Source organism: Oncorhynchus masou, chromosome 28 (genome assembly GCF_036934945.1).
Source record: "Oncorhynchus masou masou isolate Uvic2021 chromosome 28, UVic_Omas_1.1, whole genome shotgun sequence".
Lineage (NCBI taxonomy): Eukaryota > Metazoa > Chordata > Actinopteri > Salmoniformes > Salmonidae > Oncorhynchus > Oncorhynchus masou.
Window position 1 is genome coordinate 10,750,084 of NC_088239.1, and position 17,835 is coordinate 10,767,918.

Below are 17,835 nucleotides of genomic sequence, written 5' to 3' on the forward strand. Positions count from 1 at the left end.
AACGCATTTCCACTCTTCTATAGTCCAATGGAAGGAGAGAGATGTGTTACGCCAGTAAATATATACATTTCTGCCTCTGTCATCTGGGAATTGCATTGAATTAAATGTTACAATTGATTGGGCTCTGAATGCGCTGTAAACAGAGCCAGGTAATATATGTAGTGTGTATTATTATCCCATGGGAGATTGCATGGGGCGAGGTTCAGACGGCTTCAGCCCCATGGGTACCTGGCTGAGACAGATACGGACACTCATACACATATAAATGCAGGTTTGCAGGCACATAATGTGGCACGCAGATACACACATTATCAATAACACATCGACTTCTATTCTGGTTCGATTCTTCGTATAAACATCATTCCCAAAGTTATAGAGAGTCACGTTGGTCTCAGACCCCACACACTGACCTGTCCCCATCCTTCTGTGTTTCAGGAATGTGAGTTCTGCAGGAGAGGAGGCCAGGAGGAGGATGAGAGAGTGTGATGGACTGACAGACGCTCTCCTCTACGTCATACAGACCGCTTTGGGCAGCAACGACATTGACAGCAAGGTGTGTGTGTGTAGTTTGTATGTGTGTGTGTGTTGTGTGTGTGTGTCCATCAGTTCAATAGTAGATAAACAGCTTTGTGCATGGCTACCTTCTCAAGGTTGCTGCAGCACAGTCTCTCTAAATGGCATTTCTTAATCATTGTCTAACATCCCACCCATCTCTGCTGTCTGCCCAATCATAGGAGGGCTCTGGTGTCTCCCCAGTAATAATGATTGATTGGCAAGCACTGGGGCCAATGGCCATTGTCATTGACTGGTCTCAAGTTATTAGCAGACATAGACAGGGTGACACTTTTCATTATTTTTGTGGACTTTCTGTCCTCCTGGTCTCTTTTCTTTCTTCCCTCATTCTGTCTTTCTATTTCATACCCACTTTCTTCCTCTACCTTTATCATGTCACTCTGTTCAAAAAGGGAAATATGTTGTTTACCTCTGGAGTTGTTTACCTGTTGTTTACCTTTGGAGTTGTTTACCTGTTGTTTACCTCTGGAGTTGTTTACCTGTGGAGTTGTTTACCTGTTGTTTACCTCTGGAGTTGTTTACCTGTTGTTTACCTCTGGAGTTGTTTACCTGTTGTTTACTTCTGGAGTTGTTTACCTGTTGTTTACCTCTGGAGTTGTTTATCTGTTGTTTATCCCTGGTGTTGTTCACTTGTGGAGTTGTTTACGTGTTGTTTAACTCTGGAGTTGTTTACCTGTTGTTTACCTCTGGAGTTGTTTATCTGTTGTTTATCTCTGGTGTTGTTCACTTGTGGAGTTGTTTACGTGTTGTTTAACTCTGGAGTTGTTTACCTGTTGTTCACCTCTGGGGTTGTTTACATGTTGTTTACCTCTGGAGTTGTTTATCTGTTGTTTACCTGTAGATGTGTTTACCTGTTGTTTTCCTCTGGAGTTGTTTACCTGTTTACCTCTGGAGTTGTTAACCTGTGGAATTGTTTACCTCTGGAGTTGTTTACCTCTGGAGTTGTTTACCTGTTGTTTACCTCTGGAGTTGTTTACCTGTGGAGTTGTTTACCTGTTGTTTACCTCTGGAGTTGTTTACCTGTTGTTTACCTGTGGAGTTGTTTACCTGTTGTTTACCTGTGGAGTTGTTTACCTGTTGTTTACCTGTGGAGTTGTTTACCTGTTGTTTACCTCTGGAGTTGTTTACCTGTTGTTTACCTGTGGAGTTGTTTACCTGTTGTTTACCTGTGGAGTTGTTTACCTGTTGTTTACCTGTGGAGTTGTTTACCTGTTGTTTACCTGTGGAGTTGTTTACCTGTTGTTTTCCTGTGGAGTTGTTTACCTGTTGTTTACCTGTGGAGTTGTTTACCTGTTGTTTACCTGTGGAGTTGTTTACCTGTTGTTTACCTGTGGAGTTGTTTACCTGTTGTTTACCTGTGGAGTTGTTTACCTGTTGTTTACCTGTGGAGTTGTTTACCTGTTGTTTACCTCTGGAGTTGTTTACCTGTTGTTTACCTGTGGAGTTGTTTACCTGTTGTTTACCTGTGGAGTTGTTTACCTGTTGTTTGCCTGTGGAGTTGTTTACCTGTTGTTTACCTCTGGAGTTGTTTACCTGTTGTTTACCTGTGGAGTTGTTTACCTGTTGTTTACCTGTGGAGTTGTTTACCTGTTGTTTGCCTGTGGAGTTGTTTACCTGTTGTTTACCTCTGGAGTTGTTTACCTGTTGTTTACCTGTGGAGTTGTTTACCTGTTGTTTACCTGTGGAGTTGTTTACCTGTGATGTTTTCAGAGCAAAGTAACTCTCTTCTTCACTCCTCTGACAGATAAGGCCCAAGGTCTGTTCTTATAGGATCAAGTTGAAGCGACTTCGTGTTTGTATTACATGTCGTTGAAATCATTTAGTCAGTCAGAGTATTATGTTCAATTACGTTCATTATAGTTGTTTGTGTAACTTATCAGTCTGAGAGACTCTTCTATAAAACAGACAGAGTCGTCTGAGATGATTAATGATTTTTCTTCGTTATTTCCAAGTGGTTTACTTTCCATATTGCTCCAATAAGCCACTTTTATGAGTGATACTTCACAGATGTACACGCACACGCACCCACACACACACACATACACACGCACACACACGCACACACACACACACACACACACATACACACACACACGCACACACAAGTTAGGTATTGTGGGAAGTTATATTAGTGTGGGAAGTTAGCTTTTGTGGGATTTATATTTGTGTGGGAAGTTAGCTCTTGTGGGATTTATATTTGTGTGGGAAGTTAGCTCTTGTGGGATTTATATTTGTGTGGGAAGTTAACTCTTGTGGGAAGTTATATTTGTGTGGGAAGTTAACTCTTGTGGGAAGTTATATTTGTGTGGGAAGTTAACTCTTGTGGGAAGTTATATTTGTGTAGGAAGTTAACTCTTGTGGGAAGTTATATTTGTGTGGGAAGTTAACTCTTGTGGGAAGTTATATTTGTGTGGGAAGTTAACTCTTGTGGGAAGTTATATTTGTGTAGGAAGTTAGCTCTTGTGGGAAGTTATATTTGTGTAGGAAGTTAGCTCTTGTGGGAAGTTGTGTTTGTGTGGGAAGTCATCTCATTTGTAGGATAAATGTTCTAACTCCGATGCCTCTCCTGTAGACCATAGAGAACTGTGTGTGTATCCTGCGTAACCTGTCCTACCGACTGGCAGCGGAGACGTCTCAGGGCCAACAGCTGGGTTCAGAGGAGCTAGACGGTCTCCTGTGTGACGCCAACGGACGTGACGGAGAGACCTCAGGCTGCTGGGGCAAGAAGAAGAAGAAGAAGAAGGGACAGGACCAGGTGGGGAAGTAATACACACAGAGAGAGAGAGAGAGAGAGAGAGAGAGAGAGAGAGAGAGAGAGAGAGAGAGAGAGAGAGAGAGAGAGAGAGAGGCAGAGGCAGAGGCAGAGGCAGAGGCAGAGGCAGAGGCAGAGGCAGAGGCAGAGGCAGAGGCAGAGGCAGAGGCAGAGGCAGACAGACAGACAGACAGACAGACAGACAGACAGACAGATCTATATACATTTTATAGACACGGTATATTTTACAATAGTTATATGTTTTTTGTTTTCTTTGTCCCATCCTTAACATCCTTAAGCTCCACTCAACCCCTCCCATCTATTGCTGAACACCATCCAGTTTTGATTTCTTTTTGCAACATGTTTTTCAAACCTTTCTTTCCTCCAACGCACTCCAATCACTACTGCTGCTTAACAATTCACTCAGATGCCTTCCCACAGACCAATTGTATGGTCTGTTCCTCACAAGAAATGAAGGCTTTGTCCAAACAGCTCAACTCTCATTCACTCTACAGTAGTTGCAAACAGTGAAAAACACAAAATGTCTCCAAAAAGTTTTCCCCATTTTCAGAACTGTTAGGGAGTTTTCTCTTTACTCCTTCAGTTGTATTTATGTTTTGAAGATCTTCTATCATAAAACCTCTAGAGGGATGAGAGTCTATAGAACATGCATCCTGCCTGTAGAGCCTCCAGTTGTGAAGATATAGGGAACTATGGCACAATTCCGCTGTAAACATAAAGGGCACCTCTTTGATTGTTTGATCAAAGAGAAAAGTGTTCTATCTCTAGCATATAGAGTCAGAGCTGTTGCCAGGAGGGTGTGCTGCCTACAGAAGTGGGAAACATATACAAGGCCACTGAAATAGCTGTGGATAAAGAATGCTCTACTGGACATACATCATGGTATGATTCTTGACCTCGCTCTCTCCTTCCCTATCTTTATCTCCCTTTTTCTGACATCATCCTTCCCTTTTCCTTACCCCCACAACCTCTCTCCCCTCTCCTCCAGTGGGACGGTGTCGGTCCTCTCCCAGACTCAGCTGACCCTCCTAAAGGAGTCCAGATGTTATGGCATCCGTCCATAGTGAAGCCCTACCTCACCCTGCTGTCAGAGTGCTCTAACCCTGATACACTGGAGGGAGCAGCTGGAGCCCTGCAGAATCTGGCTGCAGGCACCTGGAAGGTATGGGGGTCCTTTAGTCTGTCTCCTGTTCTCTTTGCAGGGGTGAGTCCGTCTAAGGCTTCCCTCTCCTGTCTGTCAGTCATAAATGACCCCCCCCCGCTCTCCCTCTCCAGTGGTCCATCAGTCTAACTCTTCCCCCTCTCCTCTCTCTCCAGTGGTCCATCAGTCTAACTCTCCCCCTCTCCTCCCTCTCCAGTGGTCCGTCAGTCTAACTCTCCCCCCTCTCCTCCCTCTCTGGTGGTGCATCAGTCTAACTCTTCCCCCTCTCCTCCCTCTCCAGTGGTCCATCAGTCTAACTCCTCCCCCTCTCATCTCTCTCCAGTGGTCCGTCAGTCTAACTCTTCCCCCTCTCATCTCTCTCCAGTGGTCCGTCAGTCTAACTCTTCCCCCTCTCATCTCTCTCCAGTGGTTCATCAAACTCTTCCCCCTCTCCTCCCTCTCCAGTGGCCCGTCAGTCTAACTCTTCCCCCTCTCATCTCTCTCCAGTGGCCCGTCAGTCTAACTCTTCCCCCTCTCATCTCTCTCCAGTGGCCCGTCAGTCTAACTCTTCCCCCTCTCCTCTCTCTCCAGTGGTTCATCAAACTCTTCCCCCTCTCCTCCCTCTCCAGTGGCCCGTCAGTCTAACTCTTCCCCCACTCTCTCCAGTGGTGCATCAGTGTAACTCTTCCCCCTCTCTCTCCAGTGGTCAGTGTATATCCGGGCAGCTGTGCGTAAGGAGAAGGGTCTTCCTATCCTGGTGGAATTGTTGAGGATAGACAATGACCGTGTGGTGTGTGCCGTGGCCACCGCGCTCAGGAATATGGCCCTGGACGTCAGAAACAAAGAACTGATAGGTAAGACACACACACACACAAACACACACACACACAAACACACACACAAACACACACACACACACACGCACACACACTTCACAGTGCCGTGGCTCTAGCCATCTCTGAGACGGAGCTCAGCCTCTCGTTACACTGCCGTAGTGTGTTTGGGATTATCTGTGTGTGTGTATGTTTCTTTCTCTCTCTCTGTGTGTGTGTGTGTGTGTGTGTGTGTGTGTGTGTGTGTGTGTGTGTGTGTGTGTGTGTGTGTGTGTGTGTGTGTGTGTGTGTGTGTGTGTGTGTGTGTGTGTGTGTGTGTGTGTGTGTGTGTGTGTGTGTGTGTGTGTGTGCGTGTGTGTGTGTGTGCGCGCTTGTCCGTGTCTGCATACGTGCTCTTTCAGTGACAGTCCATTGATCTCTCTCTTAACATGTGGGCTGCCCGGTGTTCTATCTGGTGTCCATGGTAACCTAACCCTCCCCTCCCTCCAAATTGTCTCAGCCGGTTGTCTTCCAGAGTGCCTGGGAATTCTCAACCAAGGCTGGTGATTGGCCAGGAACACCCATTGTTACTTAGCTAGAAATTCCAATAGTTGCTATTGCGAAGCTGAGCATTCTGATTGTTGCTATGCTTGGTATTCTGTTGGTGACGATGGTTGTCTTCTTTGGAACCTATGGGTCAATAGTGAACTCTTTGACACAGTGCAGATACGGTCAATGGAGGCATTTTCCAGAACCACAGATCTAGGATCAGTACTCTAGAACCAATTCTAACCATAATCACTAGAGGGAGGAATACAATCTGATCAGTTACAATCTTTACCTACTCTTTGCAGTATGTGTTAAATGTGATGGTAGAAGCCATAACCCACCTGTAGTTTTAACAGGAAGACACCGTGTGTCTGTGCACCGCGAGAGACACCAGGCTGAATAATGTCATCAATTGCAATTTCACAAGAAAATCTATTTCAATTTGTTGAGTCGTTTTGTTTGAAAACACTTCAGCTCAGTTGTATTACACTGTTAACCTACAGCTCATATTGGCCTTGCAGAGTAATTCCATTGAACCAGAGAGAGGGGGAATGGGGGGAAGAGGGAGAGGGGGTTTTGGGGGGAAGAGGGAGAGAGGGGGAATGGGGGGAAGAGGGAGAGAGGGGGAGTGGGGGGGAAGAGGGAGAGAGGGGGAGTGGTGGGGGAAGAGGGAGAGAGGGGGAGTGGGGGGGAGAGGGAGAGAGAGAGCGGGAGTGGGGGGAGGGAGGGGGATGGGGGGAGAGGGAGAGAGGGGGAGTGGGGAGGAGAGGGAGAGAGAGAGCGGGAGTGGGGGGAGGGAGGGGGAATGGGGGGAGAGGGAGTGGGGGGAGAGGGAGAATGGGGGAGAGAGGGGGAGAGAGGGGGGAGTGGGGGGGAGAGGGAGAGAGGGGGGGTGGGGGGGAGAGGGACCTATGTACTGTATAGAATACCTATGTATTGTATAGAACACCTATGTAATGTATAGTATATCTAATTATTGTAAAGAATACCTATGTACTGTATAGAATACCTATGTGTTGTGTAGAATACATATGTATATAATACCTATGTATTGTATAGAACACCTATGTAATGTATAGTATATCTAATTTTTGTATAGAATACCTATGTAATGTATAGAATACCTATGTATTGTATAGAACACCTATGTAATGTATAGTATATCTAATTATTGTAAAGAATACCTATGTGTTGTGTAGAATACATATGTATATAATACCTATGTTTTGTGTAGAATACATATGTATAGAATACCTATGTGTTGTGTAGAATACATATGTGTAACGGCTTTCTTTATGTGAAGTAGAGGCGGACCAAAATGCAGCGTGGTTTCTATTCATGGTTCTTTAATAAAGAAAAAACTATACATGAACAGACTAACAAAAACAATAAACGTGCGAAAACCTAAACAGCCCTATCTGGTGCAAACACAGAGACAGGAAAAATCACCCACAAAACCCAACACCAAACAGGCTACCTAAATATGGTTCCCTATCAGAGACAATGACTAACACCTGCCTCTGATTGAGAACCATATCAGGCCAAACACAGAAACAGGCAAACTAGACATGAAACATAGAATGCCCACTCAGATCACACCCTGACCAAACAAAACATAGAAACATACAAAGCAAACTATGGTCAGGGTGTGACAATATGTATACAATACCTATGTGTTGTGTAGAATACCTATATACTGTATAGAATACCTATGTATGGTATAGAATATCTGTGTACTGTATAGAATACCTATGTACTGTGTAGTATATATATGTATTCTATAGAATACCTGTGTACTGTATAGAATACCTATGTACTGTGTATAATACCTATGTACCTATATATATGTATTCTATAGAATACCTATGTATGGTATAGAATATATGTGTACTGTATAGAATACCTATGTACTGTGTAGTATATATATGTATTCTATAGAATACCTGTGTACTGTATAGAATACCTATGTACTGTGTATAATACCTATGTACTGTATAGAATATATATGTATTTTGTGGAATACCTATGTACTGTATAGAATATATATGTATTTTGTATAATACCTATGTACTGTATAGAATACCTATGTACTGTATAGAATACCTATGTACTGTATAGAAGCCATTCTAACCATCTATCAAGCTGAATGTGTCTAAGACAGTTTTTGGTTCTCCTCTTCATTATCAAGCACCATTGTGTTTATTCTACCTAAGAGCGTTGCCTGTAGAATATCTCCTTTCCCCCAGTAACTTCTGAGCTGTGGTTAAGTCCGGTGTTATCCGTGCTAAATGGGTGTGTCATTGGCAATTGCAGTGTTGTGATTTTAGATTAACCCTGTTTGGGCCAGACAAATACATTTTTATTCTCACAGTCATGGGAGTACTGTCCTCTCTTATTATTACCAGGGAGGATGTTGAAGAGAGGAAAGTAAGAGAGGGTAAGAGGAGAGAGAGAGAGAGAAAAAGAGGGAATGAAGGAGAGGGGCATAGAGAGAAAGAGGGAGAAGGAGAGAAAAACCCAGAAGGAGAGAGAAAGAGAGCAGGAAAGAGAAAGAGAGGAGAGAGAGAATGAGAGAGAAACACAGAGGAGAGAGAAATGCATAGGAGTGAGAAAGAGAGAAGAGAGAGAAATAGAGAGGTGCGAGAAAGAGAGAGGAGAGAGAAAGAGAGAGTAAAAGATAGGAGAGAGAAAGAGAGAGAAAGGCGAGAGGAGAGAGAAACAGAGAGAGAAGGAAAGAGAAAGAGAGGAACCGAGAGGAGAGAGGAGAGGGAAGGAGAGAGAAAGAGAGAGGAACCGAGAGAGGAGAGAGGAGAGAGGAGAGGGAAGGAGAGAGAAAGAGAGAGGAACCGAGAGAGGAGAGAGGAGAGGGAAAGAGAGAGGAACCGAGAGAGGAGAGAGGAGAGGGGAGAGGGAAGGAGAGAGAAAGAGAAAGAAAAAGAGAGAGAAACCGAGAGAGGAGAGAGAAAGAGAGAGGAGAGAAAGAGAGGAGAGAGGTGAGAGAAAGTGAGAGGAGAGAGAATTAGAGAGAAAGAGAAGATAGAGAAAGAGAGAGAATGAGAGAGAAGGAGAGAGAAAGAGAGAGAAAGAGAGAGAAGGAGAGAGAAGGAGCGAGAAAGAGAGAGAAGGAGAGAGAAGGAGAGAGAAGGAGAGAGAAGGAGAGAGAAAGAGAGAGGAGAGAGAATGAGAGAGAAAGAGAGAGAAGGTGATACAACTGAAACAGCTGAAACAGTGTTTATTCAGTTCTATGTCATGTGTTCATTCTCACACAATATTATTCAACTTATCTGTCATGTTTTAAGTCTTCCTGTCCTAACCACCTGTCCTAACCACCTGTCCCAATCACCTGTCCTATTCACCTGTCATGTTTTAACCTGTCCTAACTACCTGTCCCAGACACCTGTCCTAGAAACCTGTCCTAACCACCTGTCCTATTCACCTGACTGGTTGTGTGGTGAATGAATCACGTTTTGGCGTTACAATAACTGCCAGCGTCGTTGCCTGCTACAATTGAATTATAGTGGTTAATTTGACGCGTGAGATGGGCATGTGTATGCCCAAGAGACAGAGGGGGATACGGTGCATGCCATCTAGCTCTAGCAGAGTGATGTATAGTGGTAAAATAGCAATATGTTCTGTGTAAAAGGGCCGTCTCTCTTTCTGCTCTCTCACCCTCAGTCATCTCCTTGTCTCCCTCCATCCCTCCCGTTCTACCTCTCCTTCCTTCTCTACTCTCCCTCACTCTGGCTCCAGTCCCATCTTCCCATGTCTGGTTCCAGACCAACTACATTATATTAGCTCAGGTAGCCAGCCGAGGCTCTTCTCTCTCTCTCTCTCTCTCTCTCTCTCTCTCTCTCTCTCTCTCTCTCTCTCTCTCTCTCTCTCTCTCTCTCTCTCTCTCTCTCTCTCTCTCTCTCTCTCTCTCTCTCTCTCTCTCTCTCTCTCTCTCTCTCTCTCTCTCTCTCTCTCCCTCCCTCCCCATGTCTGGGTTCAGACCTATGTATACATGGGTATTAGTTAATGTAGTCCTCCTCGGATCCGCTCTTTGTGTCTCCGGATGATGACATCAGTGATCAGGAGGGTTGCTGCGGAAACGCAGGGAGGGTGCTGTAGGCAGCCATTAATTACAGGAACCTGAGTCTACAGAGTCAGAGTCCGCAGGGCTCACACACACACACACACGCACACACACACACACACACGTGCACACACACACACACACACACACACTGAGAGTGCAGAGGAATCAGCGTCCGCAGGGCACAGTCTGACTCACAACACACACACATGCCATCACACACTTATACACATTTTTGCATGAACAAAACACCAAGGTGTGCCAAAGAGAAAGTAGCTCTGGGGTAAAGAGTGTAATCATCTGGTAGCTTTCACCCGTTTGTTTACTCCTGTTCTTCTCTCTATGGAATTAGTCATGTGTGTAAGTGTACGTCACATTCGATTTACCCGCTACATTTCCTTTCTGGCAGTCCTGCCTGCTTCCTCTCCCCTATCAGCTCCAAGGGCTGTTAACAGTCTTGTGTACAGGGTGAGACGGTGACTATATAAATGATCATTGTAAGGTGTACTTAAGGAGGTGCCAGAGACGGTTCACATTAACGAGATTGGTCAACCATGTTTACTTAGAGCAGAAAAAAAGGAAAAAGATGGCTCTTCTCAGAAATGTCCTTTTTAAATCACACATTCTTATTCACTATTATTTCAAACACATATTTTGATCTAGTGGATCTGTCCTCCATACAACCCCCTGTGTCTTTCATGTGTGATCTAGTGGATCTGTCCTCCATACAACCCCCTGTGTCTTTCATGTGTGATCTAGTGGATCTGTCCTCTATACAACCCCCTGTGTCTTTCATGTGTGATCTAGTGGATCTGTCCTCTATACAACCCCCTGTGTCTTTCATGTGTGATCTAGTGGATCTGTCCTCCATACAACCCCCTGTGTCTTTCATGTGTGATCTAGTGGATCTGTCCTCTATACAACCCCCTGTGTCTTTCATGTGTGATCTAGTGGATCTGTCCTCTATACAACCCCCTGTGTCTTTAATGTGTGATCTAGTGGATCTGTCCTCTATACAACCCCCTGTGTCTTTCATGTGTGATCTAGTTGATCTGTCCTCTATACAACCCACTGTGTCTTTAATGTGTGATCTAGTGGATCTGTCCTCTATACAACCCCCTGTGTCTTTAATGTGTGATCTAGTGGATCTGTCCTCTATACAACCCACTGTGTCTTTAATGTGTATTCTAGTGGATCTGTCCTCCATACAACCCCCTGTGTCTTTAATGTGTGATCTAGTGGATCTGTCCTCCATACAACCCCTGTGTCTTTAATGTGTGATCTAGTGGATCTGTCCTCTATACAACCCCTGTGTCTTTCATGTGTGATCTAGTGGATCTGTCCTCCATACAACCCACTGTGTCTTTCATGTGTGATCTAGTGGATCTGTCCTCTATACAACCCACTGTGTCTTTCATGTGTGATCTAGTGGATCTGTCCTCTATACAACCCACTGTGTCTTTCATGTGTGCGTGTGTGTGTGCGTGTGTACATGTGTTTGTGAGTGTGCTTCTCTCTTCTGTCACCCAGCCACATCAAAGCCTCAGAGAGCAAGATGTTACAGGTGTGGAATGCTGCATTCACTGAAACTACTATCTCTCATCGGTAGAGTAGCAACGTGGCCCTTTCCAATTTACCTTCATTTTCTAACCTCTTTGAAACAGATTCTTTAAAAAAATAATCTTTGTCTGAAGGCTTTTCTCTTTTTTCAATGTCCGTGTCTCCTGAAGAAGGAGAATTCCCTCATTGCTGGATGATTGGGTGATTTCTGCTGGTGTATTTAGCTGGCCAATGGTCATCTTTCACAGAGTGACATTTGCATACCTGAGGCACTGACATCATTCATAATGAGTCCTGTTCTGAACTGTGTGAGTCTATACATAAATATCATTAGGTTCCCTATTGCTGGGTCCTATGTTGAGTTGACTGATTGCTTGTGATCTAGTGCCCCCTGTGGCTGATAAGGCATACAGCACTTTATTAGTTGTTAGATATATATTTTATTTAACTAGGTAAGTGTAGCCTAGTGGTTAGAGCATTGGACTAGTAACAGAAAGGTTGCAAGTTCAAAATCCCCGAGCTGACAAGGTACAAAATCTGTCGTTCTGCCCCTGAACAGGCAGTTAACCCACTGTTCCTAGGCCGTCATTGAAAATAAGAATTTGTTCTTAACTGACTTGCCTAGTAAAATAAAGGTAAAATAAATAAAAATAATTAAAAAAGAACAAATTCTTATTTACAATGATGGCTTACGCCAGGCAAACCCGGACGACGCTGGGCCAGTTGTTGCCCTGCCAATGACGGCTGGATGTGATACAGCCTGGATTTGAACTATAGTAATGCCTCTTGCACAGTCCTTAGACCACTGCGCCACTCAGGAGATGCCCCAAAAAGACGCCCAGGTTCAGCCATTGGCAAGGAAAGTCCAAGGCCTGTTTGAGTTGTGTGGAAATGCTTCCTTCTTGTAGTCTTTCCCCTCTCCTGCTCTCCCCCTCTCCCCCTCTCCTGTTCTCCCCCTCTCCTGTTCTCCTCCTCTCTCCCTCTCCCGCTCTCCTGCTCTCCCCCTCTCCCCCTCTCCCCCTCTCCTGCTCTCCCCCTCTCCTGTTCTCCCCCTCTCCTGTTCTCCTCCTCTCTCCCTCTCCCGCTCTCCTGCTCTCCCCCTCTCCCCCTCTCCCCCTCCCCTGCTCTCCTGCTCTCCCCCTCTCTCCCGCTCTCCTCCTCTCCCCCTCTCCTGCTCTCCTCCTCTCCCCCTCTCCCGCTCTCCCGCTCTCCCGCTCTCCCCCTCTCTCCCTCTCCCCCTCTCTCCCTCTCCCCCTCTCCCTCTCTCCTGCTCTCCCACTCTCCCCCTCTCCTGCTCTCCCCTCTCCTGCTCTCCCCCTCTCCCCCTCTCCCGCTCTCCCCCTCTCCCACTCTCTCCCTCTCCCCCTCTCCCTCTCTCCTGCTCTCCCTCTCTCTCCTTCCTCCCTTCCTTCCTTTGTTCAAGTTATCATTGATGATCATACATGGTCGCTCAAGTGAAAGTGAAGGTCTTATGTGTTGTGCCTAGACATTCCACTGGGGCAATTATAGTCAATTTCCTTTCAATAACACTCTCTATTCTCTGTCAGTAAACAATCAAAGCACACACACACACACACACACTCACACACGCACACACACAGATAGAGAGAGAGACACACACACACACACACACACACACACATGCATACAAACAGAGACACACATACAAGCACATACACATATACACACACACACACACACGCATACAAACAGAGACACACATACAAGCACATACACGTATACACACAAAAACACTAATTGTTGAGTATAATTGCCATACTTTAAATCAAATCACTCATTATTGACTTGATTAAGTATTTTCTTCTGTTGGAGTCAGGAGACAGGATGTAATCAGAGACTAGAGAAGGAGTCTAACCACTGTGGCATTTGTGTGTGTGTGTGTGTGTGTGTGTGTGTGTGTGTGTGTGTGTGTGTGTGTGTGTGTGTGTGTGTGTGTGTGTGTGTGTGTGTGTGTGTGTGTGTGTGTGTGTGTGTGTGTGTGCACTTGCGATTACCAGGTGTGGTTTCAACACTGGCTGTTAGATGTAATCTTGGTCTGCAGTGTGAAGCGGCAGCAGTTGAATTAAGTCATTTCTGATTGCATTCATTTCATCATACTGTTACATGTCCTGATTATCTAAAGCCACCCCTGCAGTCGTACGCATGAACACACACACAGACACACACACACACACACACAGACACACACACACAGACACACACAGACACACACACACACACAGACACACACAGACACACACACACACACACACACACACACACACACACACACACACACACACACACACACACACACACACACACACACACACACACACACACACACACACACACACACAGAGACACACACAGACACACACACAGGGATATTTATTGTTTTGTAATGCTCTGCCCAACAGGAGCTCGCTTTACTGTCAGTGTAATACATGTATCTCTCTCTCTCATCCCTCCTGTCCCACTGTCCCTCCTGTCCCACTGTCCATCCTGTCCCTCCTGTCCCACTGTCCATCCTGTCCCTCCTGTCCCTCTGTCCCTCCTGTTCTCCTGTCCCACTCTCCCTCCTGTCCCTCCTGTCCCACTGTCCATCCTGTCCCTCCTATCCCACTGTCCCACTGTCCCTCCTGTCCCTCTGTCCCTCCTGTTCTCTTGTGCCTCCTGTCCATCCTGTCCCTCCTGTCCCTCTGTCCCACTGTCCCTCCTGTCCCTCCTTTCCCTCCTGCCCCTCCTGTCCCTCTGTCCCACTGTCCCTCCTGTCCCTCCTTTCCCTCCTGCCCCTCCTGTCCCTCTGTCCCACTGTCCCTCCTGTCCCTCCTGTTCTCCTGTCCCTCCTGTTCTCCAATCCCACTGTCCCACTGTCCCTCCTGTCCCTCCTGTCCATCCTGTCCCTCCTGTCCCTCTGTCCCACTGTCTCTCCTGTCCCTCCTGTCCCTCCTGTTCTCCTGTCCCTCCTGTCCTCCTGTCCCTCTGTCCCTCCTGTCCCTCCTGTCCCTCCTGTCCCTCCTGTTCTCCTGTCCCTCCTGTCCCTCCTGTCCCTCCTGTCCTCCTGTCCCTCTGTCCCTCCTGTCCCTCTGTCCCTCTGTCCCACTGTCCCTCCTGTCCCTCCTGTCCCTCTTTTCCCTCCTGTGCCTCTGTCCCTCTGTCCCTCCTGTCCCTCCTGTCCCACTGTCCCTCCTGTCCCTCCTGTTCTCCTGTCCCTCCTGTCCCTCCTGTCCCTCCTGTTCTCCTGTCCCTCCTGTCCGTGCTGTCTATCCTGTCCCACTGTCCCTCCTTTCCCTCCTGTCCCACTGTCCCTCCTGTCCCACTGTCCCTCCTGTCTATCCTGTCCCACTGTCCCTCCTGTCCCACTGTCCCTCCTGTCTATCCTGTCCCACTGTCCCTCCAGTCCCTCATGTCTCTCCTGTCCCTCCTGTCCTTCATGTCCCTCATGTCCCTTCTGTCCCACTGTCCCTCATGTTCTTTCTGTCCCTCCTGTGCCTTCTGTGCCTCCTGTCTCTCCTGTCCCTCCTGTCTCTCCTGTCCCTCCTGTGCCTTCTGTGCCTCCTGTCTCCCCTGTCCCTCCTGTCTCTCCTGTCCCTCCTGTGCCTTCTGTGCCTCCTGTCTCTCCTGTCCCTCCTGTCTCTCCTGTCCCTCCTGTGCCTTCTGTGCCTCCTGTCTCCCCTGTCCCACTGTCCCACTGCTGAGTGTATATTCTCTGGGTTCGAGTTCTGTCCTGCTGAGAGATAAGGTGTATTCTCTGGGTTCTAGTCCTGTCCTGCTGAGAGATAAGGTATATTATCTGGGTTCTAGTCCTGTCCTGCTGAGAGATAAGGTATCATCTCTGGGTTCTAGTCCTGTCCTGCTGAGAGATAAGGTATAATATCTGGGTTCTAGTCCTGTCCTGCTGAGAGATAAGATATAATCTCTGGGTTCTAGTCCTGTCCTGCTGAGAGATAAGGTATATTATCTGGGTTCTAGTCCTGTCCTGCTGAGAGATAAGGTATAATCTCTGGGTTCTAGTCATGTCCTGCTGAGAGATAAGGTGTAATCTCTGGGTTCTAGTCCTGTCCTGCTGAGAGATAAGGTATAATCTCTGGGTTCTAGTCTTGTCCTGCTGAGAGATAAGGTATATTCTCTGGGTTCTAGTCCTGTCCTGCTGAGAGATAAGGTATAATATCTGGGTTCTAGTCTTGTCCTGCTGAGAGATAAGGTATATTCTCTGGGTTCTAGTCCTGTCCTGCTGAGAGATAAGGTATATTCTCTGGGTTCTAGTCCTGTCCTGCTGAGAGATAAGGTATAATCTCTGGTTTCTAGTCCTGTCCTGCTGAGAGATAAGGTATATTCTCTGGGTTCTAGTCATGTCCTGCTGAGAGATAAGGTATAATATCTGGGTTCTAGTCTTGTCCTGCTGAGAGATAAGGTATATTCTCTGGGTTCTAGTCCTGTCCTGCTGAGAGATAAGGTATAATATCTGGGTTCTAGTCCTGTCCTGCTGAGAGATAGGTATATTATCTGGGTTCTAGTCTTGTCCTGCTGAGAGATAAGGTATATTCTCTGGGTTCTAGTCCTGTCCTGCTGAGAGATAAGGTATAATCTCTGGGTTCTAGTCTTGTCCTGCTGAGAGATAAGGTATATTCTCTGGGTTCTAGTCCACCAGTGAGACATTGACAGCTGTTTTAATTGCTCCTTCTTCAATGAACCTATTGACTTCCATTTTCCTGTGTAGGTAACCATCGACTCACATGGACAAATGACATTTCAATAGAGAAAAGGATTCAATCTGAAAGAGCAGCTCTTCACTAGTATGTCATGTTAATCATTCAGAGTCATCATCAGTCAAAGATGTCCGCCTCCTAGATGTGTGTCAATGTTGACATTTTGTAAAATGATAACGTGTTGCCAATTGAGCATGAAAGACTCCCAAAGAGGGTGTAAGCTAATGTGTAGGGAAGACGTATTGTTCCCTCCTTCCATCCTTCCATCTATCTGGCTTTTACTCAGGTTTTCCTCTCATTCTGACTACTCTCTTTTCTGTTAATGTCAGATTCTTCCCTTAATTTCCTCTCGTCCACGTCAATCTTTTCTTCGAAATACCAGATGAGTCAGAGTGTATTGACTTCAGCACAGAGCTGCTTCACAGACAGACTGAGGACAGACAGGCCACGCTGAGAGAGACTGGGGACAGACAAGCCACGCTGAGAGAGACTGGGGACAGACAGGCCACGCTGAGAGAGACTGGGGACAGAGAGGCCACGCTGAGAGAGACTGGGGACAGACAGACTGGGGACAGACAGGCCACGCTGAGAGAGACTGAGGACAGACAGACTGGGGACAGACAGGCCACGCTGAGAGAGACTGGGGACAGACAGGCCACACTGAGAGAGACTGAGGACAGACAGACTGGGGACAGACAGGCCACGCTGAGAGAGACTGGGGACAGACAGGCCACACTGAGAGAGACTGAGGACAGACAGACTGGGGACAGACAGGCCACGCTGAGAGAGACTGAGGACAGACAGGCCACGCTGAGAGAGACTGAGGACAGACAGACTGGGGACAGACAGGCCACGCTGAGAGAGACTGGGGACAGACAGGCCACACTGAGAGAGACTGAGGACAGACAGGCCACGCTGAGAGAGACTGAGGACAGACAGACTGGGGACAGACAGGCCACACTGAGAGAGACTGAGGACAGACAGACTGGGGACAGACAGGCCACGCTGAGAGAGACTGGGGACAGACAGGCCACACTGAGAGAGACTGAGGACAGACAGACAGGCCACGCTGAGAGAGACTGAGGACAGACAGGCCACGCTGAGAGAGACTGGGGACAGACAGACTGGGGACAGACAGGCCACGCTGAGAGAGACTGAGGACAGACAGGCCACGCTGAGAGAGACTGAGGACAGACAGGCTGGGGACAGACAGGCCACGCTGAGAGAGACTGAGGACAGACAGGCCACGCTGAGAGAGACTGAGGACAGACAGACTGGGGACAGACAGGCCACGCTGAGAGAGACTGAGGACAGACAGGCCACGCTGAGAGAGACTGAGGACAGACAGACTGGGGACAGACAGGCCACGCTGAGAGAGACTGGGGACAGACAGACCACGCTGAGAGAGACTGAGGACAGACAGACTGGGGACAGACAGGCCACGCTGAGAGAGACTGAGGACAGACAGACTGGGGACAGACAGGCCATGCTGAGAGAGACTGAGGACAGACAGGCCACGCTGAGAGAGACTGGGGACAGACAGGCCACGCTGAGAGAGACTGGGGACAGACAGGCCACGCTGAGAGAGACTGGGGACAGACAGGCCATGTTGAGAGAGACTGGGGACAGACAGGCCACGC

The 17,835-nt window shown here is 47.2% G+C and overlaps 1 protein-coding gene across 1 annotated transcript in view; it reads left to right on the plus strand.

The window, feature by feature from the left end:
• LOC135517153 (catenin delta-2-like) overlaps positions 1–17,835 on the plus strand; it is a 586,832-nt gene that overhangs the window by 514,911 nt on the left and 54,086 nt on the right. The window contains exons 17-20 of the mRNA XM_064941201.1: positions 436–553; positions 3,146–3,328; positions 4,335–4,508; positions 5,191–5,341. Coding sequence (XP_064797273.1) covers positions 436–553; positions 3,146–3,328; positions 4,335–4,508; positions 5,191–5,341 — 626 coding nt within the window. The remainder of the gene's footprint in view (positions 1–435; positions 554–3,145; positions 3,329–4,334; positions 4,509–5,190; positions 5,342–17,835) is intronic.